At 40.4% G+C, this 25,772-nt stretch overlaps 2 protein-coding genes across 3 annotated transcripts; both read left to right on the top strand.

The window, feature by feature from the left end:
* The first annotated feature begins 824 nt into the window (after window positions 1-824).
* Window positions 825-5,251, top strand: si:dkey-246g23.4 (uncharacterized protein LOC559426 homolog). Its single transcript, XM_054619534.1, is given in 6 exon segments — window positions 825-1,050; window positions 1,606-1,749; window positions 1,839-2,533; window positions 3,169-3,409; window positions 4,910-5,037; window positions 5,039-5,251. Coding segments are annotated over 6 exon segments (1,563 nt in total). The 3' UTR covers window positions 5,168-5,251.
* Window positions 5,252-13,312: 8,061 nt separating this feature from the next.
* On the top strand, window positions 13,313-25,036 carry wfdc1 (WAP four-disulfide core domain 1). 2 transcript variants are annotated; one of them, XM_054620506.1, is made up of 7 exons: window positions 13,313-13,783; window positions 22,521-22,716; window positions 22,853-22,936; window positions 23,471-23,611; window positions 24,079-24,126; window positions 24,226-24,285; window positions 24,393-25,036. In XM_054620506.1, exons 1-6 carry the CDS (start codon window positions 13,691-13,693, stop codon window positions 24,282-24,284), a joined length of 621 nt encoding a protein of 206 aa, XP_054476481.1. In that variant the 5' UTR covers window positions 13,313-13,690; the 3' UTR covers window position 24,285; window positions 24,393-25,036. The 2 variants fall into 2 exon arrangements, with proteins under 2 accessions (XP_054476481.1, XP_054476483.1); XM_054620508.1 differs by lacking the exon at window positions 24,393-25,036 and having other exon boundaries at window positions 24,079-24,135.
* Window positions 25,037-25,772: the final 736 nt, after the last annotated feature.

Genomic DNA, 25,772 nt, shown 5'->3' with positions numbered 1-25,772 from the left:
AACAAACTAAAGACAATCTCTGCAACATCAACAGGCCACAAACACAAAAGAGGATACCTACACAGTTTTTGCAAACATTGTAGCACACACAAACACACAAACATGTTTGTGACGTTGTATATTGTTGTACTCACCTGTCTAAATACATTCTGTGAGTCTAGAGCAGTGCCGAGTCCTCCACAATCTGCTTGAGGTTCAACTTCTCTGCTCATTCATGCTTAAAGCCTAATATAACCATTCCACTCGACCTCTCTAGTCCCACTGCCCTACTCAAATTTAACAAGAGCTGAATGCTCGTCTGTCACAATTGTCAAAAACAGTATAAAGTGTCATACACCTCCCTGATGGTAAAAGTTTGTCAATGAATGAAGAAGCTGCTGCTGGAGGAGCCACAAGGAGCGTTTTAGCATTTAGCATCTGGTCAGACCCTTACATGGAGCTCTGTGGAGCTATGATCTCAAACAGCCACAGACAAAAGAAAGGAGTCAAAAGCCACAGACAATCTAGCAGCTAATTATCTGCTGCAGCCACTGGTCTGTGGCTTTGGCTCCTTTTTTTTTATTATTCCTTTGCTGATTACATTTTTTACTCTGTAATCAATGTGACTTGAAATGTAATGTACAATAGTTGAAATAAAAAAATCTTACAAGGTAAAATTTATGATTTATTTTGAATATTCAAAAAAGTACACAATAACAACTTTGTTACAGTAATGACTGTATTGTAATTGGTAATTTCACCCCTGTGTACAAAACATGAAAAATGACACTGTTCTACTTTTTTTCTAGACATATGTATGAGGGCAGAAAACAACATAAATCGGCATGCCCTTCACAGCGAAGGCGAGGGGAGCTGTGGCACCAGCAGCAGCTCCTGATGGTGGCTACGCCTGGTTCATTCTGCTCTCCTGCTTCCTGGTATTTGGCCTGACCTTTGGAGTCATTAAGGCATTTGGTGTATTCTACGTTGAGATACACCAATACTTTGAAACCACAGCAACAGGAACAGCTTGGATTACCTCCATTGCCGTGGCTACCATTCACTTTGTGGGTAATTATCAGAATATAAGTACATACGTATATATTTAAATATCTGTGAAAAACAACTTTACACTGTAGGGTATTATTACATGTTTATACCCCTCAATTTCAGCAATATTATCAACACTTTTTTAATATTCATATCTTTTAGAATCCCTCCACTCTTTTAGAATCCCTCCACTCTTTTAGACCGTGATGTCAAATCTTTAAGTTTGACTCTGAACAAACAGACTTCTTTGATTTTTAAAATGAGTGTGTGGGTAATTTAAATAATGATCTGCTGCAAATGTAAGCTTTCTCAGGAAGCAAGAGAAAATAGGGTTAATATAAAAACGCTAAAAGATCTTCTGTGGTTTCACTCTATTTTCACTTAGAATATTATTCAAACTGAATTATATAAGATAAGAGAACGTCTTCTTTTATGCAACTTTAAAATAAATAAGACCTCTTACCTGCTGTGAAGTACATAAACATTCAGTGTACTGCAATTTTGTTGCCCCAAATAAAATCAGTGTAAATGTCCTTAATAGTATTATATATAAATGTCCTGTGTGTCCCTCTGCAGCTCCTGTAGCATCTGCTCTGAGTGCTCGCTACAGCCATCGCTCTGTAGTGATAATGGGAGGACTGATATGCAGCGTAGGAGTTGTGCTTGGGGCTTTTGCTCGTAACCTGATTGACCTCTACGTAACAGTGGGGTTCCTAAATGGTGTGTGGTTTGAAGCAAACACACACGTACAACACAAACTCAAAACCGTACACACAAAACATGATGTTCACTGGTGTCCTTTGCTGCAGGTTTTGGCTGTGCGATGACATGGACCCCCACAGTGACCATGCTGGGCTTGTACTTTGAGAAGAGGCGTCCGATGGCAAACGCCATGGCCAGCGCTGGAGAGTGCGTCCTTACCTTTGTCCTCACACCTCTATTCCAGCTGTTGATTGACAGCTACTCCTGGAGGGGTGCTTTGCTAATCTTGGGGGGTCTGCAGTTTAATCTCTGTGTGTGCGGGATGCTGTTGAGGCCAGTGAAAGCCCCCAGAGAAGTGACTTGTGAGGTCAAAGAAGAGGAGGAAGGCTTGTCCCTGGAATTGCTTCCAAAAGACAACTCAGAGCAAAGCAAACCAAGCTGTCTAGAGGCGGGTATGAGAGTAACTGATGGGTCTGATCAGGGTCTTGAGGACCCTGAAGACATACCAAATTTAACCAAGAAAGTCTCAGACAACAGAACTAAAAAGGCTGAACTAAGGACCAAAATCCTTCGCTACGTAGATTATACCCTCATCACAAATGCTCGATTCATGGTCTACTCAATGTTTGGGGTGTTTGCTGCACTGGGTTTATTTGCCCCAGCTCTGTTCCTGGTTCCATATGCTCATAGTAAGGGGATTGAGGAGTACCAGGCGGCTGCACTTATGTCCATATCTGCAGCGATGGACCTGTTTGGAAGGTTGTTTTTTGGCTGGGTGGCAAACCTAAGACTGGTGGAGACGGTACGTTCGGTTTAGTAGGTAACCAGTGCAGTAACATTTTGATATTCTGAAAATATATCACAATCCTGTGAGGACAGTGAATTAGAAGCTAGCCTCTCTGCAATTAGCTTAGCTTAGCATAAAGAATGGAAGCAGAATGAAACAGCTAGCCTGGGTCTGATCAAAGGTAAAATAGATACAAAATCCACCCTCCATCTCATTTATTAACATGTTGTAAAATCTTGTTTGTTTAACCCGTACAAAGGTGTAATAATGACAATTTAACTTTCAGTATCTTCCTAAGACTAGTTGTCTTGCAAATCTCACAGTGATGACAAAACTCCAAGAAATTGTCCAGCACATACCCAGGGGCAGATATTTTGGGGCTAGCTTTTCCCCCTGCGTCTCGTCCTTATGCTAAGCTAAGCTAACAAGATGTTGGTTCTAATATAAAGACATGAGAGTGGTTTCACTTTTCTCAACTAACTCTCAGCAAGAAAGTGAATAAGCTAAAGTAATTAATTTCCCAAGAAGTAGATCGATTCCTGTTAATAGGCAAAAGTTGGCCTACTTGAAAAGTGCTGATTTGGATAAATGTGGAGGCCACCATATGTGCAACAGCTGATGCACATGTCTGTCTCCTGTGACTCTACCAGGTGCAGCAGCTTACAGCTACAGTGATTCTGCTGGGAACTGTGTTACTCCTCTGCCCTCTTGCCTCTTCATATTCAGAGCTAGCTGTTTTCAGCGCGGTTTATGGCCTGGTGTTCGGTGCCACGGTCGCCATCCACATCACCGTGCTGGCTGAGGTTGTGGGCGTCAACAGGCTCGGAAGTGCTCTGGGTTTCTTCATGCTCATTCGTAGTAGTGGAGGCCTGCTTGGACCGCCCATTGCTGGTGAGTGAGAAAGATGCTTTGATAGTTAATTGCAAAAACGTAGAGGGCATACTGTGCATATCAAATAAATGGATTTCAGCTTTGAGTTGTCGCTGTAAAATTCCCTGTGATCTGTTCAACCTAACTGGCTGTCAGCTAGAAACAAACAAGAAGCTGCACAGAGTAGAATAGAAAAGAACTGTACTTCATTGACTGTATGTTAACATTTCTGTTAATGTAGGAAAAAGCTCAAATCCCTAATACAGGGTTACGGTGTCTGTCATTTACCTAAGCCTATTCTTCCAACACATTCAATCTCACACAATGGATGCGCTTATACACTGTTCTGCATTGTAACCACAGCCCAGTGAGCCTATTCAACTAAAATTAGATTTTTATACCTTCATGGCATGCAGCACCACCCTTCAATTAATCAGGAATTGTGTCGTCCACTCCATCCCACAGGACATGAGGTTTTATTCAGGGAGCAACTGGGTAGAAATTATAATATCATGATACTCTGTGTTAATTTCATGGCTGATTGCTTCTCAAAGATTATTTTTCTCCTTTAAATGGAGTTTCTTTCCCACTGACTTTCCATTCTATTGCTTGTGACAGTTGTCCAGATTTATACACTGTGTCCTACAGGACTCAAGAACAACTGTAAAAGAGAAAAGGCATAACAAAGGAGCAGAGAAAAATCTAAACCCGTGACCAAAGCGATAACTGATGCATTGGCCACTTTGGGTCAGTAGAAACAAGCTGTAAACAAAACACTTGTATTTTAAGTTGACAGGTGAACATGCAAACATACAGCAGACACAGAGCAACATTGTATTCATTTGGAGTCCCTTTTTCACAGTATTCTTTATTCTAAATTAAATCTGTCAATTTTCATTGGCCTTAATTATAGGGAAAACACTTCTCATTACACTGCTCAGTCCTTTCTCCATTTCCCTTCCACTTCACAAGTTCCTGAAACCTTCTACTGTAATTTGGATTAAAGCAACACCACCACATGTAAATGTTAACTTTAAGTTAATGCTAAAAGCTGAGGCTGACCTCAAAAAAAGTAAAAAGCTAATTAAAGTGAAGCTGGTGTCCTATTTTTAACTTTACACGGTCCCTCTGACACAGGCTATTTCTTACTTATTTACTGTACCGTTCAGTACTTTGAGTACTTTGAAAACCAGAGAGTTGATGGATGTTGAGGATTCATCAAAGCGTTCTAATTATGTTCCCTTCACTGGAGGAAGGCGCTGGCATTACTGCCTCAGGATAAAATGAATCTTCGTGCAATTCTCTCTTCCTTATCTTTGCCTCAGTCTTTTGCCTCATTTAAAAATACATTTCATTAAAAGAAACCAAAATTATATCATAATTGTTAATGTTGCTGTGCTTTGGACAGCACGGGTGCATTCCAGTCAGCAAAGAACGTTGACGTAAGACTTAAATATGATGTTTAAAAAAAATATGACTGTGTCAAAACTGTAAATCACTCACATCCATTTTTCTCTGTAGGATTCTTCATAGACAAGATGAGTGATTACGGGACGGGTTTCTTAATGGCTGGAGTGGCTCTCATCGTCTCTGCTCTGTTCCTGCTCCTCCTCCATCAGATGAACCGCAGGGGTCAAGGGTCATCTGAACACCAATAACATCGATGTGCATACAGACAAGATGGGACAAAGCGTCAGCGCTAAAGCAGAAGAGCTAGACATGACACGAATGAAGGAAAAATTGTTTCAGTTGCTGATAGACGATGCGTTTCTACAGTGATCTGGATCTCCACGATCACAGTCAGAGGCTAAACCAAGTGAAGTCACACCTCAAGTGTTTTTACAATCGCAAGGGACTGTAGCAAAATTATAAGAGGAGGATGAGACCACGCAAGAGTTGTTTTGTATTCTTAATTTATTTCAAACTTTACTGATATGATTGGTTCTGCAGGTGCCTATTCAGTCCATGGGCACTTGAAACTTTCTTAATGTATTTCACTTTGCATGTGAAAGCAACTTCACTTATTTCTTAAACAAGAGCTTACTGGTGTAGCAGTCATGTTGCTATTGTAGCTTAGAGAGTGGCTGGAAAAATTGCTAATTACGATGCATCAGTTGTTTGCCATAAATTTAACAATTGATCACCTCAATTTTAATGTGTGTATTGGTTGTACACAATATGGAAATTAAGTGCCTGTATGCTTTTCCTCTTTTAGTTATTTGTTGTTAAAAAGTTTTACCATTGTTACATTTTAAGATATTGGTGGGAGAGTTTTGCAGTTTTTTTCTAAGTCAATGGGTAAATAGTAATTACTATGGGGGAAGTCTTGGTATTTTGAAATTGTCTTCAGTCTTTCTCCCAATTCCCAGTAATTTTGTACAGTCCCTTTAGTGTTTATATATTGAACATTGGGACAATAGAGTCCCATCAATTTTAATTGATTTCCAACATAATCACAATTTTAGAGGTTGATTCAAAAAGCATGTGTTACAGATACTGTCTTAAAGTCACACTTTGTTATTGAATGTGTTTGTCTATTATTGCAGGAGTGTCATGTAACTATGGTTGAATGCTGGGTTGCAGAGTGAAAATGAGACTGTGGCTCCCTCCAGTGAGAAGCTACTGATATTACATTTGACACCTTCTCCACAGCAGGACTGAGCTGAAAACTGCAGATATGTCCAGATATTATACCACAGGAGAGATGGTGGAATTTACAGATGTAGACCAAACAATCGAATTACAGTAAATTGTATTGGTTACCGGTTAAATGCTCAAACCGAATGTAGTGTTTATTTCTGCTGAAAGTAAAATATATGAAGCATGCTTCCATTAACGTACAACCAGATGTGAAACACAATCAGAAGTGTTAAATTAATAAAACAAAATAAGTCCTAAAATGTTCAGTGATTTTCTTTCCAAGTTCAATCCCAATGCAGCTTGTAACCCGAAAGAAAAGCTTTTCTTCATTTGCTGCAGAATGTTTGGTATGTGCAACCATCAAGAAAACTAGCTTTCATAACCTCAAACCAACAAGAGGCACCAGATAAACATACTCAATCTGGTATAATGCAAGCATAAATAAGCATGTCACTCTGCATGAATCTGCAACAACAAACCCAAAAACCAAGGTTTACAAACAGTGGCCCACACTGGAATCCCCCCTACTAACAGACAGAATCTACACAGACACACACATACACTTTGTCATACACACACTTGAGGAAAGAGACTGCAAAAAAGAAAACTTGCCACAACAAGAGAGTTGGTCACAAAATACCACAAGCCTTTGATCTGCCAGACAGGAACAAAGATATAATCCATGTTTCATAGAAACTCTACATGCAAACCAAACACACACTAAATCACAAAGACATGCACACACACACACACACACACACACACACACACACACACACACACACACACACACACACACACACACACACACACACACACTGTATGCCATGGTTGACTGCCAAGAGAGAGCAGAGGCCACCTATTATCAGGGAAAGGAAGACCCAAAATTATCAGAGGATTTCCAATCCAGTGAACCTAAAAGCTTCTCTTACTTGCAACGTGAGGAAGTTTGATCTTTTACTTACTAATAATAATTTACATACTGTCTTTACGGCACATAAATGGAAAACATTGACTGAGCAATACACAAAACAGGCAGTGTGGAGATGAATACACTTTTATTTGATGTAATAAGATATTTTGATTTGTTGAGCAGCTGCTAAATGAATAAATGTCCTTAAATAGTGATGTCACAATAGATGTTACTTCTAGACCTTGCAGTGTGTGTAAAATAATCTTAAAGGGACACTCAACTGATTCTGTACGTGAAGTTTACTTTACAACCCTGTTGATGTCACTGTGATGTCATAAGGATAACATTGGTTTGGGTTTGAGATTAACTATCTTTTACAGAAAGCCTGAGTGACAATTTACATACTGTCTATACAGCACATAAATGGAAAACTTTGACTGAGCAATAAACAAGACAGGCAGTGTGGAGGTGAAAACACTTTTATTTGATGTAATAAGATTTTTTGATTTGTTGAGCTGCCAAATGAAAAAATGACCTTAAATAGTGATGTCAAAATGATCTTACTTCTAGACCTTGCAGTGTGTGTAATAATCTTAAAGGGACACTCAACTGATTCTGTATGTGAAGTTTACTTTACTTGTCAGTAGTCAGGCTATCAGAACAACCCTGTTGATGTCACTGTGATGTCATAAGGATAACATCGGCTTGGGCTTGAGATTAACTATCTTTAACAGAAAGCCTGAGTTACAAACTGGAAGTGCAGAATTTGAAAGAAGTCACCTTTTAGCAGGCTGGGAAAGTTTAATGAAAGATGCTATTGAGTTTCATCATGGGAAATGTACGATTCAGCATTTATGGAGCTTGACCCACAAGGGAGTAAAAGGCAGGATATCTCGGCCTCTGCTGCTTTGATTTTGACCATGTGAAAGCCAGTGTGCTCTAACTTCTACTAACTACCCAGTGCCTCCCGGTTACTTTGACCCTACAGTGGAACCCCTGTGCTCAGTGTCGCTATAGAAACAGCTGAAATAGTTTTTTTCTTCTTTTTTTTTCTAGCCGACCTTGCTCCCGGGGGTCATGTTGAGGAATGCTGCATGGCTACCTGAGTTCAAAGCGCTCTGTAGCGGGTCGAGAAAGAGGAGAGGAGGGAGAGGAAAAGGGGAGAAACCTAAATGGGGGACAGGAGAGGGGAGAGAAGGGAAGATAGCTGCATGTGAAAGAGGAGAAACCAGCTGGGAAAAAGTTGGGAGAGGCAAACATGAAGGGAGAAACTAAAAACCGAGGAGGAGCACAAGAGGGGACAGAAACATGAGGCACGCTACAGCTGAAAAAAAGGCGAGGGAAAATAAAAAGAGACTTATGTGAAGAGAGAGGAGAATGACAGCAAAGAAGCATTTACTGTATACTACCGTCAGAGTTTCTACTGGTTTGGAGCATTAGAGGATGAAGGATAATGATACAGGAATGAAAAAGTCATGAAGGGGAAGCAGTTGAGATCGGGCATGGCTTTAACCTCCTCACTGATTAGAAGAAAAAGAGACAGACAGACATGCTGGTAATGAAAAATGATTAGTGTAGCTACAAGGGGTTTATCTTAATGAGCATTACTAGCGACCAGACCAAGAAACCACCTGCACCTAAGGCTGACATTCATGTTGAGACGGGTTACGTCGTCACACATGGAAAACTGCATGTGTATATGGCCCGCTGATAATCTGTTATTTCCTGAGGTGATCCTCATCAGGTGACTTTTCAGATCAAAAATTCATTAACAGTGTCATTTTTCTGTCGAATCCAAAATATCCCCAGTCTTAAGGCTCCAAAACATTGACAATGAATAATGTGACGATCTTTCACAGGTTTGATACATTTTTTTATAATGTTGTCCAAGTTCAACTAGTTAATTCAGTTTCCAAGATTTTGGCAATTTAAGCATTTGTTCTTCATAATTTTTTACGGCACAAGCTTGAAAAGACTTCAGACAAGAAAGGAAGGGAGACAGTACAGATGTTTGGTCTACATGGTGAAGCCATCTTTGTCAATCATTGCTCTTCACATCCCTCTTTTTATCGACCCATCTGCATTCCATATGTCCCCCAGCTTCATGTTTTCTTCCTTTTCCCCCTTGATCTTCCTCACCTTCTCTTCTTTTTCCATCAGCCATTCCAGCCTGCATCTTTAAACAGCTGTCCCACTTTAACTCACCAATGACAATGTGTTGAAAAATGTTATCATATAAAAGCACAGAAAAGCCACAATCATGACAGACATTACAATATGTGATTTAAAAACATAGATCGTACAGTAACAGATTACATTGCCAGTGTAGAACTCTCCGTTTATGTGTTTATGTATCTTTTTGATAATAAAGTGGAGCGGTTGGCGCCAGTGATACTCTCCCTGTCTCTTAAAAGTCAAATAAATCCACAAAACAATCTTGGTTTCTGAGTGCATCCATACTGCATGTATGAGTGTTTTAATTTTTTATCACATTACTCAAGCTCAAACTGAACAAATAATACGCACACACACCCTACCACAGAATAAAACAGTCATTAAGACAAAGATTTATCTGCCCTCTACAGCTGCTCGAGGTTTATATTCTATCAGACACATATTAAAACCAAATGCCAGGACGCACCTGATGCTCGTTGAACTTTTTAAATGGGAGACAGTAAAACAGAGCAAAGTCGATTTTTATTGGTGTTGATATACAGCACATCCAAGGGAGGAAATTAGATTGAGTCAAAGTGCTGGAAAGACTTGGCACAACCGTGAAGGATGAAATCACATTTGAATAAATACAGATGTAGTATGATCAAGTAAATTCCAAAGGTATAATTTAGGATTGTATACTGTGTAGGATAAGTATTTTAAATGTGACATGCTGCATATGTGTTACAGACTGCAAGTGCAACTTTCACCACTATCAGAATCCATAAGTCTATTTCATTCCAACCAATCACAGCTAACCCCTGACCCCTTAGGCTGACCTCTGACACCAACTGACAAACCCAATTTGAAATGAATGGCTTTGACAGGCTTCCGCTTCAGGCTTCAGCTCACTGACACAAGAGCGGCCCATCAGAGTAGCGTGCTTATAGACATTAAAGTGCAATAAAATGATAAATGCCATTTTCACCTTGGTAGCTTGCTTTGTTGCAATGCCAAAACAAAAATAATGCCAAAACACGTGTACAGAAGATCTACATCAATGGGAGTTACTCTGCTCATGGGTGAAACCAGGCCAGCACAGTGTGGAGCAGACTGTCTGACCCTGCTGCAATATTACTCTGGTGCTCAGAAACACTACCACTTTCATCTCCAGGGACCGCCAAAATCAACACAAAAAAGTTATTTGAAGTAACTTTAAATTAACAGCTAAAGAATCCTTTGGCAAAATATTTCTGAAAACCTATTTGAAGACATTTCAAAGAGATCTGTGTTTACCCTGTTAAAAGAGACGGAGGAAATCCAAATTGCAGCTACAATGTTGTTACAGCATGTTTCACAACACAAACACTACATAAATCAGTATAAAAATAATGAAAATGTAATTCAAAGTGTGTTCTGCCCTGTCGCTGTGATGTCAGGAGCGTAAAGTCGGCAACTCAGGCTCGATATCTTGCCCGAGTATTCTAACTTGAACGTCAGTTACATTACACTTTTTTATGTTGCATATTCTTTTTTTTCCAGGTTGTTTGTTATTATTAGCATACAGTACACTAAGATAGTGAACAGGGTAAACATTAGCCCTAATACGCAATCAACAGCATATTAGCATCATCAGTGTGAGCATGTTAGCATGCTGATGTTAGCATTTAGCTCAAAGCAAAGTAAAACCTGACAGTGCTGCTTGCACGAATGCTGACTCTTGTTCTTGTTGCTCCTACTTTACCTTTGAAACAAAAACTTTCTCTTCTGACAAAATCTTTATTTACAGGCAATAATCAACACTTACTTATGTAGCATTGTTTCACGTTTACACTGAACATCCCTGTATGTTATTTTCCTTCCAAAAATCCTAATTTCAGCCAGAAATATGGTCAGTGTGGCAAGTATCAGTTTATCAATCACATGTGTATACACCTATGATTGTAATACATGCATACATATTACGCCTTGTAAATGTTTTGAGTACACAGGGAGTAATCGAATGTTATCAAACCATTTCCCTAAGTCTCCGTTAGTTCACAAAATGCACATATTCCATCCAGATGTACAAGCTGGACCTCATGATGAAACACATACCATGCATATTCCCATTTGCCTTGTAAAAAATCATACTAACTGTGCTGGTGTAATCCTCGTGTGGCTGAGTAGTTGCCCTGACCAGATCCATCCCAGACCTATTACGCCATGATCAGACTAGAATCTTGACCATCAGAGAGCATGTGATGTGAAGCCCCTTGAGACTCACAGACACTCTACCCTGCAGAAAAAGCTACCATGTGCGTTTGCCTGTCAGATGAAAGGAATTTCTGTCTATTGAGTGGAAAGTCCGTCTCTGAACCCTCCAACATTCGGCAGACTTTATCTCTGAGGTGTTCCTTCCTCTCTCTCTGTGTTTTCTGTCATATATCATTTCGAGTGTGTGTGTGTGTGTGTGTGTGTGTGTGTGTGTGTGTGTGTGTGTGTGTGTGTGTGTGTGTGTGTGTGTGTTGTGTGTGTGTGTGTGTGTGTGTGTGTGTGTGTGTGTCTGCATGCACTTTAGGTTGTTATATCCATATGCTGGAATGTGTGAATGTTTTACCTTTTATCCTGTTAATGAAAGTAATTGTTTAGTTTATTAATATTCATGTATACATTCCAGATTTAGGAAGAAGGCAGGATATGGATGATGTATGTGAGAACATGTCTGGGAATAGTAGCGTGCTGTCTACACTGGAAACTGTGCAGCTGCAGTTTTTCCCCATTAGTTGCAGAAGAACTGCAAACAGCTCAGGGTGTGGTACGATTTTAAGAAATCATGACAAGAAAATACAACACAGAGCTCAATATTGTTTTATTCTAGTGAATTTCATTCCACTCCACTATACCAGGCCTATCTAAAATCCAACACACATTTGCCTCTGTAACAAATATGCTACAAATGGTTTGATTTTCTATATTTGTTCCCTTGTGTTAAAGCAAATCAGCTCTAAAGGAGAAGATTGCTATGTCTACCTATGTCAAAATAACTGAGAATTTTGAGTGGTAAATCTTTCCCCATTTTCAGACTAAACTGCATTCTTTCCCATGCAATAATTGTAGCTTGATAGGCACATCACAAGTAATAGGCTATAAGGTTAAAAAAAAGTGTTGGGAAAGAGATTTTTGTTCCACAACCTGGCTTCAATTATGGACTATAACTAAAGGTTGAAGGAGATATAGCAAACATTTCCAAAATATCTTAAATGCAACCATGCACTATAATAATAATCATAATATGATGTCAACAAGTGGACGGGCTCATCTCTCTGACTGTCTCACATATTTATTCATGCGGTCTCTTCCACTATCTCTATATCTCCCTCTCTTCTGTTCTTTTTTTCCCCACTCTTACTCTTTACTTTGTCTTTTGTGTAAGTGAAGCCTGGGCCTCCCAGTGACATGGGCGCTGCTCCTGTAAAACTAATAATGACTGAGATTTGTGCGGGCTTAGCATTCTTTCTCCCTTTCAGTGCAAGACACTGAGAATGGAGTGAGGGGAGCGGATGGGGAGAAAGGTCCAGTGGTAAGGTTGGGTGGGGGTGGGGGGGTGTCCTAGTTTGAGAGGGTGCAACTTGGGAAGTTGAGAAAAACGAAGACAGAGAGGTCCATACCACATGCTTTCATTTTTATGGGTCAATTTCACAGAAATCACACTTCATCTACTCCAAACATATTATACAGACACATGAGTGTACACACATGGACACGTTCATATACATTCAGGTGTGTTCAAGTATTCCCTCCAACACTGTCATATAAATTATGCATAGCCTGTCCCTAAGAAAAAATCAGGAATGTAAACATGGATGTTGGACAGTTAATAGTTACAATTCATGCTCCAACTCTAGGCTAGCAGTCAACAAGTGTCTTTTCAAACCCCACACTTAGCAGAGCCATTCATTTTCCCTCCTACATTACCGCACGCAAGCAAAACATGTGAAGCAAAGCCACAGAATATAAAATATGCCCTGACCACACATTGACACAACTCTGTCAAACTCACATAAAGATCACCAGATGTGCAGCGTAATGCATCTAGGGGGCAAGGGGGAGGTCTCACACACACTGCCCTATCTAATGCTATCCCCTCCCCTCTTTCACCCCCCCTTCCCTCCTTTCTCCCAGAGACATGTGCGCAAGCTGTGCCAGCAGACAGTTCCAGCTCTCAACAACTGATGCACAGACAGCTGCTGTTTCTCCCTTCATCGGCTCCCCAAACTATTCTCCTTCTTCTTTCGTTTCATTCCTACACTGCCTCCATTCATCCCCTCTGTACTTTCCCCTTCCTTCCCTCTACTCTGTCATTCTGCCCTGCACTTTTCCTCAGGCAGATATAAAGGCAGGTCCCGTTGGAGGGAGAGGGCTTGTGTAATCTCTGGCTGCACATGAGCACCAGAGAGTTATTGCTTCAGCTGGAAAGGCACCACGAACGCATAAAGGACAAACTTTGGAATAAGGAGAGGAAGAAGGAATACCACTGAGACAGGAAGGGAGGAGAAAGGAGGGAGACGCACAGACGCAGAAAGAGTTTGGAGTTGGGGTGCAGGACATAAACCATGCTGGGCTTTGTGGTGCTGCTGCTTTCCCTGTTGGTCCTGTCCCCAGGAAGTGACACCAGGAGAATCAGGAAAAGAGGACTCAACCAAAAGGTGGGGATGCTAACCTCACTTTTGACTTTTAAAGGTGTATGTGTATTTCTTCTTTATCTCTATTTGACTGTGTTTTTCAGAATAGCCTTCAAAGTGGAAGAAGGTGAAAGCTCACAAAATTACAGTACAATACCAGCTCTGTTACAGAAAGCAGGTTTCACACAGTCAGAGCAGTTTTGTGGCTGAGGTGAGAGGTGGTCAAGTTGACCTATGAGTGCTTTAAACCAGTAGTGGAAAGGGCAGTGGTGTATATTAAGTATATTTAACCAAGTGCTGCACTTAAAGAAATTCAACATTTATGGAAATACTATTTTTTTCTTGTGGAAAGTTAGATTTAAGACCACAAACACCAGGCTACAGTCAACAGCTGACAAGCTAAGCTTAGAAAGCTAAACATCTCGCAAAACAGCGAGCTAAGCTCTACCACCTACCAGCACCTCTAAACCTCTAGCTCACCAATTAACACATGATGTAACGTTTATAATAAATAGTAGGTATAAAAACAACATGTCTGACAAGGGTGACATGTGCTGGACTATTTCTTGGCCAGGAGCAGTGACATCCTAAACATAACTGTTTCTTGTGTGGATTAAACAATCAAGATAAAACATACATTTGGTTCTTCCACTTGTTTTTTATTATGGATTAAAAACAGGCAGACTGTTTCCCCGTCTCCAGTCTCTATGCTTAACTAAGCTAACCATCTTAAGGTTGTGGCCTTATATTAACCACACAGATATGTATAACTAAGTGTGATTCTGAAGAATTTGCACTTTGCTAAATTAAATCCATGCTACTGTTTTACTTCATCTGAATGAACGGGGAAAAGCATGTTTCATTCCATTACATGTATATGACAGCTATACATATTAGTTGGTTTGCAGATTCAGATTATGATGCATTGTTCTAGACCAGATTACCAAAAAGTATAAAGTTATCATAACAAGCTCCATTACAACAACATCAAAGTGCTGATCCGGCTCAATGCATCCCTTATAATAATGTATCACTTTGAAAAGGATATATATTTTTTTATTTTGCTACGTTTGATACACTTTGCTGGTAATGCTTCTAAACTTGTTTGTCGAATTTTGAATGCAGGACTACATTGTAATATTGCTTCGAGTAGAGGATCCAGATATGTCTTCCACCACAAATTAAACAGTAACAGACACACTTTGATTTTGAAGCATGAAAAATCAACTTGGATGGAAGTTTTTATTGATGAGGTGCAGAAAGTAGAGTGTGCAACAGGTTGGAAAAAGTCGCTGATTTTCAAGTTTCCATATGAGTAATTCAAGAGCACACACGATGCACAACTTTTGTCTCTGTGTGTTGTTGGTGTGTGTGTGTGTGTGTGTGTGTTGGAGTGGATTATTAGGGCAGGAACTGAACTTGCAGACTGGGCCCCTGCTTGTTAACTCAACTCAGTGTAGCTGATTGATCATCTCTAACAAGGGCTCACTGTAGCGTGCTGCCTTCTCTTCCTTTTTTGCTCTTGTGCTTTAATGTTCTCACTTTCTAGCTGGTTTATGCCCCTATCAGCCCTTTTCTCTCAGTCATGCTCTGCCTTCATCTCTCTACCCTTCTCTCATATAAATCAGTTACCCTTTCGCCCTCTCTCTGCCCTGCTTTCTCCTTCCCCTCGACCATGTGCCTCTCACAGCCCACCACCCCCCATTTTACCTCTTTTAAATCTCTTTCCCCCATCTCCTCTCAGGATGGGCCAAAAAGCACCGTCTTGCTGGACTCTGCTTCAAAGCTGCTGTAATTGGAACATGCTGAGACGGCTGTGCAGATGGAGCTTGTCTCTTTCCCTCTGAACCTTTTCATCTCTGAATCTTTCAATCTTTAATTTTTTCAACCACCTCCCCCACACGCAAGCATACATAGTCAGCCTCTGCCTCATTCATAACACTAGGACTGCGCGGAAAGACAAATTAAAGTCACTGAAAATTTCACGTAGGCACTGCGCTATAGAATAGTCAGTGAGTATTGAAAGGAAAATTGGTAAAAATGGATAACAAGCCCAAGGCCACCAGCATGCTGAGTACCTTATTTAACTTATCTATGATCACCTGAATGTCTTATTAATGTATTATTTTCAAATAAGACATGTAAACACATTACTCAATGTAGAGTTGAAATGTATGATCAAAATGTAAGCTTTCAATTTTTTACATGCAATATGAAATCTACAATTCCAGTACATATAAAATGTGTTTTTATTATGTTTTGCTTTGCCTCTGTATGCCACTTTCTTTGCAGGAATGACCTTAACCTTAACCGTTATCTGACTTAAAGTTCTTACCAAAAAGGTATATGTTTGACTTCTGGGTCAGATTGTCTTAGGGAGAAGAACCATGTCCTCCCTCCTCTCTTATCTAGACGTCCCCCTGCCAAAAGGGTCAAAGGTCACCAGTAGCCCTTTTCTGATTTCCTCTTTGTGTTCGACAGGGGGAATACCTGTCTAATAATACATGGGATGTAATAAGGGTGTAGAGGGAAGAAATAGGCGTGAGAGGGTAACTTAGAATCAAGAGAAGTGCGTTTGATGGATAGATAGTAAAACAGGTGGAATGCCTTGTGCAGCGCACATGGGAGAAGTTTGCCTTCAGGGCTTTATTTCAGAAAGCCCTTCCTGCCAGAAAACTCTTCCTCAGTTTGGTTTAGGAAAATATGATGATTTCGGTTCAAATAAACCCTTTATGGCAGAAAGCCCTGATGGCAAACTTCCCCCATGTGCGTGGGCAACAGTAGTCGCACACACCCACACACACAGATTATTTAGTTTCATACAGCCATAACACAGTCTGGCTCAGACACCTGCCCGGGCATGTCAGTGAGCATGAACAGCGTCTGAGGCTGCCACCATACATCTTTACAGTTTAAATTTATTTGATGTGATGTGAACCATTCTGACATCACCTGGTATTTAGAAAGGGGCCCTGCAGACGCTCAGAAACATGTGTAGCCTACTTTCTGTCTTTGGGTTTGCAGGTTGTTTGACTGGTCTGGGGGAACTAAGTAAAAGAAAACCGATGATACACTGCTTTATCACTGATACAGCTTATAAGGAAGTGTCTACACTATGTAACAATCCCTGATGCTATAGAATAAGAGTAAACCAAGAGGTTCAGGTCATGAGTTGAGTTGAAAGGGATTAAAAGTGACATTTTGATTGCAATGGTTGAGACTCAGCACATATAAAAAATAATTACACAATTACTTAGTGACATGCAGGTTGACTCCTGGTTTTTCAAGTGACACATTCACTGCTAAACACAAGGAATGCATTTCAATTCATCAGAAAATTGTCTGTGGCCGTTAAGGCTGAGAGTTGACAAGTCCTTGGAATGCATGACAAATGCAGTACAGCCTTGGTTAGTATAGGCTGTTTAAAGGTCACACCGGTGTTTAAAATGTTTAAAAAATCTCTGATAATAATGGATTTGCCTGCAGGGGCAAAGTGAATTCCTGAGAACTTTTTGCATCAAGTTAATTTCTGCTGAACTGTGACCTTTGAATTTGTCCTTTGAGTGGAACGACAACCGGAGGGTCCAAATGAGGGAACGTAGCTTAGCTTATTAGCTGCGTTGCATCATTCATTTTTATTTAACCTGCTGTGTGGACTATACACAGAAAACCGACATGATTTGCAGAAACATGAAAGTAGTTGTTGTTACAAACATGCCTTAAAAACCTGTGTGAACTTATTGTCCTAGCAAGTTTGTTAGCTGGAGAGTATTGAGTAAACAAAACAGTTAGAGAGAGGCTGTGGAAACTTTTTGACTGAGTGCTAGACCGTTTGGCTTGCGATTTAGTTGGCAGTCAGTCTTAAGACTGTCCATACAAAACAAAATTATTGCAACAATAAAATTCCCTGCAGATGAAATTAATGTGACAGATAGATTACAGATGCAATTTATATGAGGATTACATAACACACACAAACATTTGTAATAACTCCATGTTTGAAAGCAATACACACACTTCCATACCCAACAAAATATGATGTTTTCAAATATAATATGCTTGAGTTGACAGCCTGGATATCCACATTTCTTTCTTCAATCCCATTTTGTTTCATATTTTTCGAATTAGGAAAGGTAGGATATCAATATATTAATGAAGGGAGAGCGTTGTATGTTAGTCTCAGGTAAGTAATTTAAAATGTACGATGGGAGTTACTGAAGCCAGTCAGTCATCCATCTAACCAGTAGTTGCATGAACTCGTGTGTGCGGCTCTAAGCGGGACTAATCACAGTCAGATGATCTGAGCCTGCTGGTCAGAAGCACATTATTGGACTGACACTGGCATAGATTGCCTCTCAGTAGGCTACTATACACACAAACCAGACAATCACATTGCCACATCAACTTCTCCTTCATTTGTTTTATAACCTGGAGCCTCTGATGTTCCAGACATTCCTTTTGTGTGGCAACAGAGAGTTTTTATATCATTACCAACAACCGAAAGAAAATATGAGTGTCAGTTTGTAAGACCGCAGACGTGTTTGTATCCATAGCACTGCTTACCAAATATATATAATATACAACTGCAGTACAAACAGAATGGTGGAGTAATAGATGAGTTTAGGGCGGCCTCTATCATTGCCGTCCCTGCTACCTCAGGCTATGACTGACAGGTAGCAGACGCTGTTTTCCCAACACTAATTAGCTGCCTTCACATTTAGTTCAGATCCCCTCCTGTCGTGTAAACCAGGCCTCATATGGGTTCAGTCTGTTGGTCTGCATTTCAAGGTTAGACATCACCAGTCGCCCAGTATATTCACAGTTCAAAGACAGCTTTAAACAGCTGTCGATCTCCTAGTTTGTCCGTCAGCATGTCTTCCCGTCACTCATGGAAACTCTCATCTCCCACTGACTCACAGGCTGTTTGCCACACAGCTATGCCTTCTGTTTCTCTATATATCTGTACGTCTGGCTATCTTTCTGTCAAACTGACTGCTGGTATAGAAACAGGAAATGAGTCCTGACAAACCAAAAGCTAACCAGATGTGTGCTGTGGGCTACTTCATGGGAGATTTGGCACATTTGAGTTGGCACTTATGAAGTGTCAACTCAACTTATATGAAAGAACCCAGTTTTCCTTGTTAATGCAAATGTGTGCACAGCCTTGACCCTGCAGTCCTGTATGTGTGGAGATTGAGTGTGTTTCAGAAACAGTATCTGTCTAAGATCTCTTCGTTGAAGCATTAACAGCCTGATCACAGTACAATTACAGAGCCAGACAGGGTCTCCATTGGCTTCTCCACACAAACTCCCCATAAACCAAAGAGCAAGAGCACTAAAAAGAGAGACAAGGAAAGACTGACTGAACAAGAGCAGTTTGAGATCAATCATTACAACCACCACCATGCCAATGCTCTTCAACATCAATGAGATCAAGGAGGAAGAAAAACAACAGAGGCAGAGAGGTAGTATCAGAATGACTGCGACAGACAGAGAGGGTAACAACATGCCCACAGATAGACATGAACATCCCACACTGGCCTGCTGCCAGTGTCTACAGGAGAGCAGCACAGCAGACAGGAGTGTAAATAACCATTGTGGAACATCAGAGAGATGTGCACAGGATTGCGTGAAATATCTCAGGATGTAGATCATGGCGGCCCTTCTGGCAGACTAAGACACAAAGGCAGCATAGAAGACACAAGAGGAGCCCTGAGAGTGAAGCAGTTACAGTAAGAGCTAAATGACAGCAGAAGTACAGTAAAAAATAAAAAGTATGACAGTCTAAGGCTCATGGATCAATACAATAAAGACATAAAAGTGGCTTCTGCTGCGTACAGTATTCGTGTGTAAAAGCAAACTCACGCTTTACACACTCAGTCACATAAACAGGAAGGGCACACTTGACCTTTTGTAGGACACGTTTGCAAGAGATTTTAAGAGCAGATCGGATATGAGACAAGGAGAGTAGGGGCAGTCATTAGGTCATTATCCAATCACAGCAGACTTTGTAGTCTTCATTCATAGATCTAAGTGTACCAGAAGACGTCATGAACCACTTCGGCACAACTTATCTCCCGAGAGCCATGAATGAAGAGTTTGAAAGCCCTTTAGTGTCAATGTGTGGGAGCATGTTCGAGGAGAAGTTACTGTTAAAATGCTCAAGTCATTGGGGCTGAGTATTGTTTGAAGGTTTTAAGACTGGTGTCAATATGATACCTGCATTTAGGGGCCAAGTATGGCATGCAACAAAGGTCCTGAGGCCGAAATTGAAACCAAGACTCTGCAATTATACTAGCTACTAAGGCGCTCTAGAATTTGATTATTTTGGCCACTTTGGGCAGCACAAAAGTTGTAACCACAACATTAACATATTGTCTTTTAAAATTGATATAGCAAACTGGTATAGCAAACAGTGGCTTTTTTACTGGACTTTCACTGGAGCAGATCACTGCTCAGTAGCAAAGCTACTGTACACACACACACACACACACACACACACAAAACACAAACACAAACACACACACACACACACACACACACACACACACACACACACAAACTTACACACAGCGTGACTCTGATATGCCAGACATTCCTTTTATTTGGCAGCAGTGAGATTTTCCACATCATATCATCTCAAGCAACTGAGAGGAAATTCTAAGCAAATCCAGTCTGAGTATGTGAAGAAACACAGGCATGTTTGTTTCCTCCACTCTGCAAACAAAGTGCAGATATATATACCTTGGAAAGTTGGAGAAATAATTTTAAATCTCTAAATTGTTTGATTAAGCACATGTGGAGCAGCATTCGGGCCCACTTGGAGATGTTTGTGGTCACCTGATGATTGGATCATTTTAGCTTTATTTTGGTCTCCACCAACTCCTGAGAATAATTATCTGCCTCTTTAGCTGTTAATCGCTGTGTATAATAGCTAATTGCTAACTCTGTCACAATGGGTTTAACGGAGCAAAAACAGCTGCCTTCTGTGACAGGAAACAATGCTGAAGAGAGCAGTAATACTCATAGCTCATAGCTACAAACACATTTCAGCCAGTCCCCAAAAAATATTGAAATTTGAAACCCAGTCCCTCAAGTGATGTACAACCAAAACTTGGACTGCTTACTGCAATATGCAGGACCTCAGCGTAACTCTTACAAGCTCTGACTGTATTGTTCCCCTCCATTTCTCTATGGTGTGAATCCCCCATTCCGCCCCTCAAAGAACCATCCGCCCACTAAGCTCTCAGCTGCCAGAATGAATTAATTTGGGTTTAAAGTGAACACACATACAGTGTGTGTGATACCACCATCGACGCCAAACATTTGCTTTCGTTTTTCTGGTTGGTTTGTAAGAGCGTTCAGAAAGCCTGCCAAATAAACAGCACAGTTTTAATTACCGTGTGCGACCAACAGGCTGATTATCTAATTAGTAATCTAGTGTAGAGAAAAACACCCACATCTCTCTCCTTTTCTCTCTCTCTCTTTCTCACCCTCCCAAATGAATGGACTGGAAAGTCAAAGAAATTCACCCACACAACTGTAAAGACATATATTCAGAAAAACTGAAACATTGGTTGTGCTTGCCTAACACAGCATGTGTTGTTATGAAAAACAACTCTGCAGAAATTAAATTAGAAATTTGATTACAGCCATGTTGAAAGTGTTACAAAGGATTGGATAACCAACCAGCAACATAACTTCCTGTCCCATTGAAGTTCAAAGAGTAAAAAGGCAACCTTTGTTGCTATAAAGGTGATGTTGGATCAGCACAGTGTTGGTCATTGTTATTTGAAGCAGAAAAGAAAGGAGTGGAATGAACTAGAAACTTGATCACACTGAAGCTTATCATACAAAAGCAAATACAGTGTTTGAGAAAGTTTTAGAGTTAATGTTTAGTCAAAGGCAGCTGTGCTTCTTGGGATTTGAACAAAGATTAGCTGCTTGTACTGTTACATAAAACGTGTGATATTTGATACCAGCATTGTTGACAAGAATGCTGCTTGACAATTGTGTCCTCGGCATTTCCAAACCAATGAACAGGAATCAATAAAGAGCAGCAGCCTATTACAAAACAACTATAAAACCACAGACACCATGGCTGTGATGCAGATCTTGTTAAGTTATCCTCTGCAAAGCGTTTAAGAGCAGATTTTCTCAGCAACAGTGGAAGCATGTGGGCCTGCACTTAATGTTGCCAAAGCCGTTGAAGTGTGTGAAGCGTGTGAAGCGTGTCTTTGCTTGGCTCCGGGTCCTGTGGACTACTTTCTCCCTCTCAATATCACTAGAAAAGTTTTTGTTCCCACAGTGAATCACCTTCCAGATCCAGGTCAAGACTTTAGCAGGAAGGCAGGCATACTAAAGCCAAAACATCAGTGTCCTTGCTATAGTTCTGCTGTGCTGAAATGTGATCACTCAGATCAATTGCTGCCCACTGGTGGCTAAAAAGTGCAATCCGTGAAATTTTCCAGCCCCAGTGTTAACATCTGGTGCTATCTTTTTAGTTTAAGTTTAATTTCGTTTTAAATACAACTCTCAAAAATAATGAATAATGTTTAACAAAACACTTACATAATTTTATTCTCTTTCCTTCCAAAATTACCCATCAGCTCTATTTTATTGATTTCTAGCCATGCTGGTATTAAAACAAATGCTAAAAATGTTCACTTATATCCAGTGGAATATCTTAACAGCTACTAGAACAAACCACATCTGCATTCTTGGGAATTTATTTGACTTTTTTCCTTTTTCTGTCGTACAGGACTACGAGTACCCCAACCACCCCCAGTCCACACAGCACCAGAAGAACGACAGGTGTCCACCGCCACCCCAGATGCTGCCAGAGAGAGCCTGTGAGGTGCCAGGCTGCCGCTCAGACTCAGAGTGTGAGCGCCATAAACGCTGCTGCTACAATGGATGCATCTACGCCTGCCTGGAGTCTGTCCAGCCTCCACCAGGTCAGCAGAACCAGCAGACAGATTGTTACACACAGTTGTGTTTGGGCCTCAAACTACTTGGAAATGAGTCCGTTTTTGTTTCTCTCTTAAAAACATTTATTAAGCATGGCTGTGGATCTGTTTGCGTTCTGAACAGTGTTGGACTGGCTCGTGCAGCCTAAGCCTCGGTGGTTGGGGGGCAACGGATGGCTGTTAGATGGCCCTGAGGAGGTTCTGCAGGGTGAGTACACACAAACACCTGAGTCACTGAGGTCAGCGGAAACACTGGCAGCTCCAGATGGTCAGCTTACATGACTAGAAAAAAAAACTCACCTTACTGAAATTCTCACTGATCACAGTGTATCTTAGCCTTCACGAAAATCCTTCAAATGCTAATGAAATCCTGACTTTGCTTAGTGAGAACGACACCAGGTTTCGTTCAGCCCATTTTGGTTTGATTTCACCATAGCTTTACGCTCCTGTTGTATTGACGATCAACCGGGTGGTAACAACTTAATAGGAAGGGGCAAAGAGACCATTTTACACTATCAATATTCTCCGTAGACTCAAATTAAATGCATTCACAAGATCCATCACAGATGGACATTATTATAAAACATTCTGCTATTCATCAATGAATATAAAAAGTTCCTGGAGGTTTTCTGTAGTTTACGTGGTAGGTTGAGGGAGGACAAGTAAACAAAAAACAAAACAGCCTAACAATATTTCATGTTTTTGAGTTCTTCTCATGCAAAGTATGTTTTCTACCCACTAGCTGAGGCCTGCAGCACAACTGAGGATGGAGACGAGCCTCTTCACTGTCCTACGGGCTACGAGTGCCACATCATCAATCAAGGAAACCCTGCTGCTGGCATCCCAAACCGGGGACAGTGCATCAAGCAACGTGGCAACTCTGGTATGGCTAGGATACTTCCGTTCACTAATATCCAGGCCTTGGACATAAATCATCTTCCATCTTATTCCTATATTTAAAACTTTTTTCTTGCTTGTTTGATTTAATGGAACTTCTCTGCAAAGTCTGGTTCCTTTAAATGTGCCAACAGCTGACTTTGAGTGTGGCCTGGTATCTCTTGGCACATCACATGCTGTTAGGTTCCAAGTTTCTCATATTAAATAGATCTAAAAATATACAAATTGGAGTGCTCAGTCAACAGAGAAGATTGCCTCAACATATGAACTGTGGCTAGAGCGGTTGGCAGAAATATTAAACTAATGATCTAATCAAAAGAACGTAATGTTTTTACTTTATGGATCATATAATTGCATTACAAGCCATAATTCAAAGTGCAATGTGGTGATATGGAGATCAGATGTCAGTCTTCATTATTTTAGTCTTTTACATCTTGGCAATTTTATTTACAGAAGGACGTCTGAGGCACAAACACTTCAAGGACTACAAGGACTACTTAGGTAAGTGAGGTAATGTGGACAACCTGAAAACCTGCACCATTACTGAATCAGAAATCAGTGCCAATCTGCCTGACACGTTGATGGCTTTTTCACTGACAGGTACCAGTTCCAACAATGCAGTGGGCTACGAAAAAAATCATCAAAAGGTCCTGGGATGAAGTACGTTTTTAGTCACGTTGAATTTTCATGTCGTATTAAAAACCAAAAGACCTCTGCGCCTTTACCTCCTTTTAGACAAAGCCTTATGTTTTCTGTTCTGCTCTCAGATCAGCCTGACCTCAGCCTCAGTGACGACCATAACACAACCTCAGACATCAGCCCAGTCTTGTTTGATCTGCTCTCATCACCACTGAACCAGGATCAGATCTGACATTTTTACCAGAACTTCAGCTGCTACCTCCTCTTGCAAAGCCCCGTAGTGCAGATTGTCCTCACAATTTTTTTTAATCTCTCTATCTGAGTGTTGATGGTGAAGCAGGAGTGTGCACCAAAGCTGTTCATCATATGTCTCAAAAGGAAATATTTTTTATTTCTTTACAACCCTCTCCTTCCCTGCAGCTCATTGTTATTCTCACAAACACACTCTCTAACCTTAAGGCTGGTCAGCAGAGAAAAGCAAGACCATGTGGCCGTGAAATGCATTTTGTCTCTCTTGTTCTGTGAAGGACGGCGCTCAAATTTCTGAAATCTGGAAAGTTTTACAGACAAATTTGAGAAATTCCAACTCCAGTGGTTCTCATCTTTGAATCAAATCCAAATGTGGTTTTATGTTCAAATGTATAACTCTGACTAAAAGAAATGAATGCCATATGAGTGTGTGGATTGTGTCAGTTTTTAAATATTTGGAACAGCTGTATATTAGTTCTAGCCAACAGATGCTGACCGTGATTTCAACGCTATGAAAGCAAAAGCAAATTAAAATTTGCTTTATTTGAGAGAAATTAAGATTTAAAGAGATACTCCACCTGTGGAAATATAGACAATTCGATACTGTAAAGATTGATTTACAGTGGATTATCCTTTCAAAATCAAACTCTGTACAAATTATATCTGTAATTAACTTCCTGAAAAAAATTTAATGAAACAAGTCAATTATCTACCAGTGCAGTATGATTGTTCAAACATTTCATAATTTTCAATAATCATACTGCCTAATTTTAAAATAATGGTCTTTCTGGTGGACTTCACACTATCACGTCCCCTGTTGCAGTGCAGACATGAAAATAAAAAAGGGCTTTTGCACAAATCAGATAAATTAAACTGGTCAAAAGATCTTCTGTGTCGTTCTCCATTTTAGCTTGCTTCGGTCAAACTTAGGTTGTCTTTGTTGTCAATTCAAATGGTGCTCAGTGTCATTACTGCCTATAATAACAGGAGAATAAGCTGGTCACATGATAAGCTGAAGGTGTCAAACAAAAAGCTGTAACCATTCTCTAAGCGCAGAGCTAAAGTGGTGTCTGAATGTCACTATCTGACTGGTGCTGCAATGTTGCCTTGTTGATTCCATATAAACTACATTGTTGAAATAAATTTGAGTTTTGTGCTGTTTTTTTTCTGTTTTGGTGATCTTAAATCTCAGGACAAAGTTAGAAATCATTTTGAAAAAACATTGACAAGTCAGGTACATATCATTATGCAATTGCAAA

The sequence above is a fragment of the Anoplopoma fimbria genome, chromosome 19 (assembly GCF_027596085.1).
Source record: "Anoplopoma fimbria isolate UVic2021 breed Golden Eagle Sablefish chromosome 19, Afim_UVic_2022, whole genome shotgun sequence".
Classification (NCBI taxonomy): Eukaryota; Metazoa; Chordata; class Actinopteri; order Perciformes; family Anoplopomatidae; genus Anoplopoma; species Anoplopoma fimbria.
The sequence above is the reverse complement of the archived record's forward strand: the minus strand, read 5'-3'. Positions and strand labels throughout refer to the sequence as shown.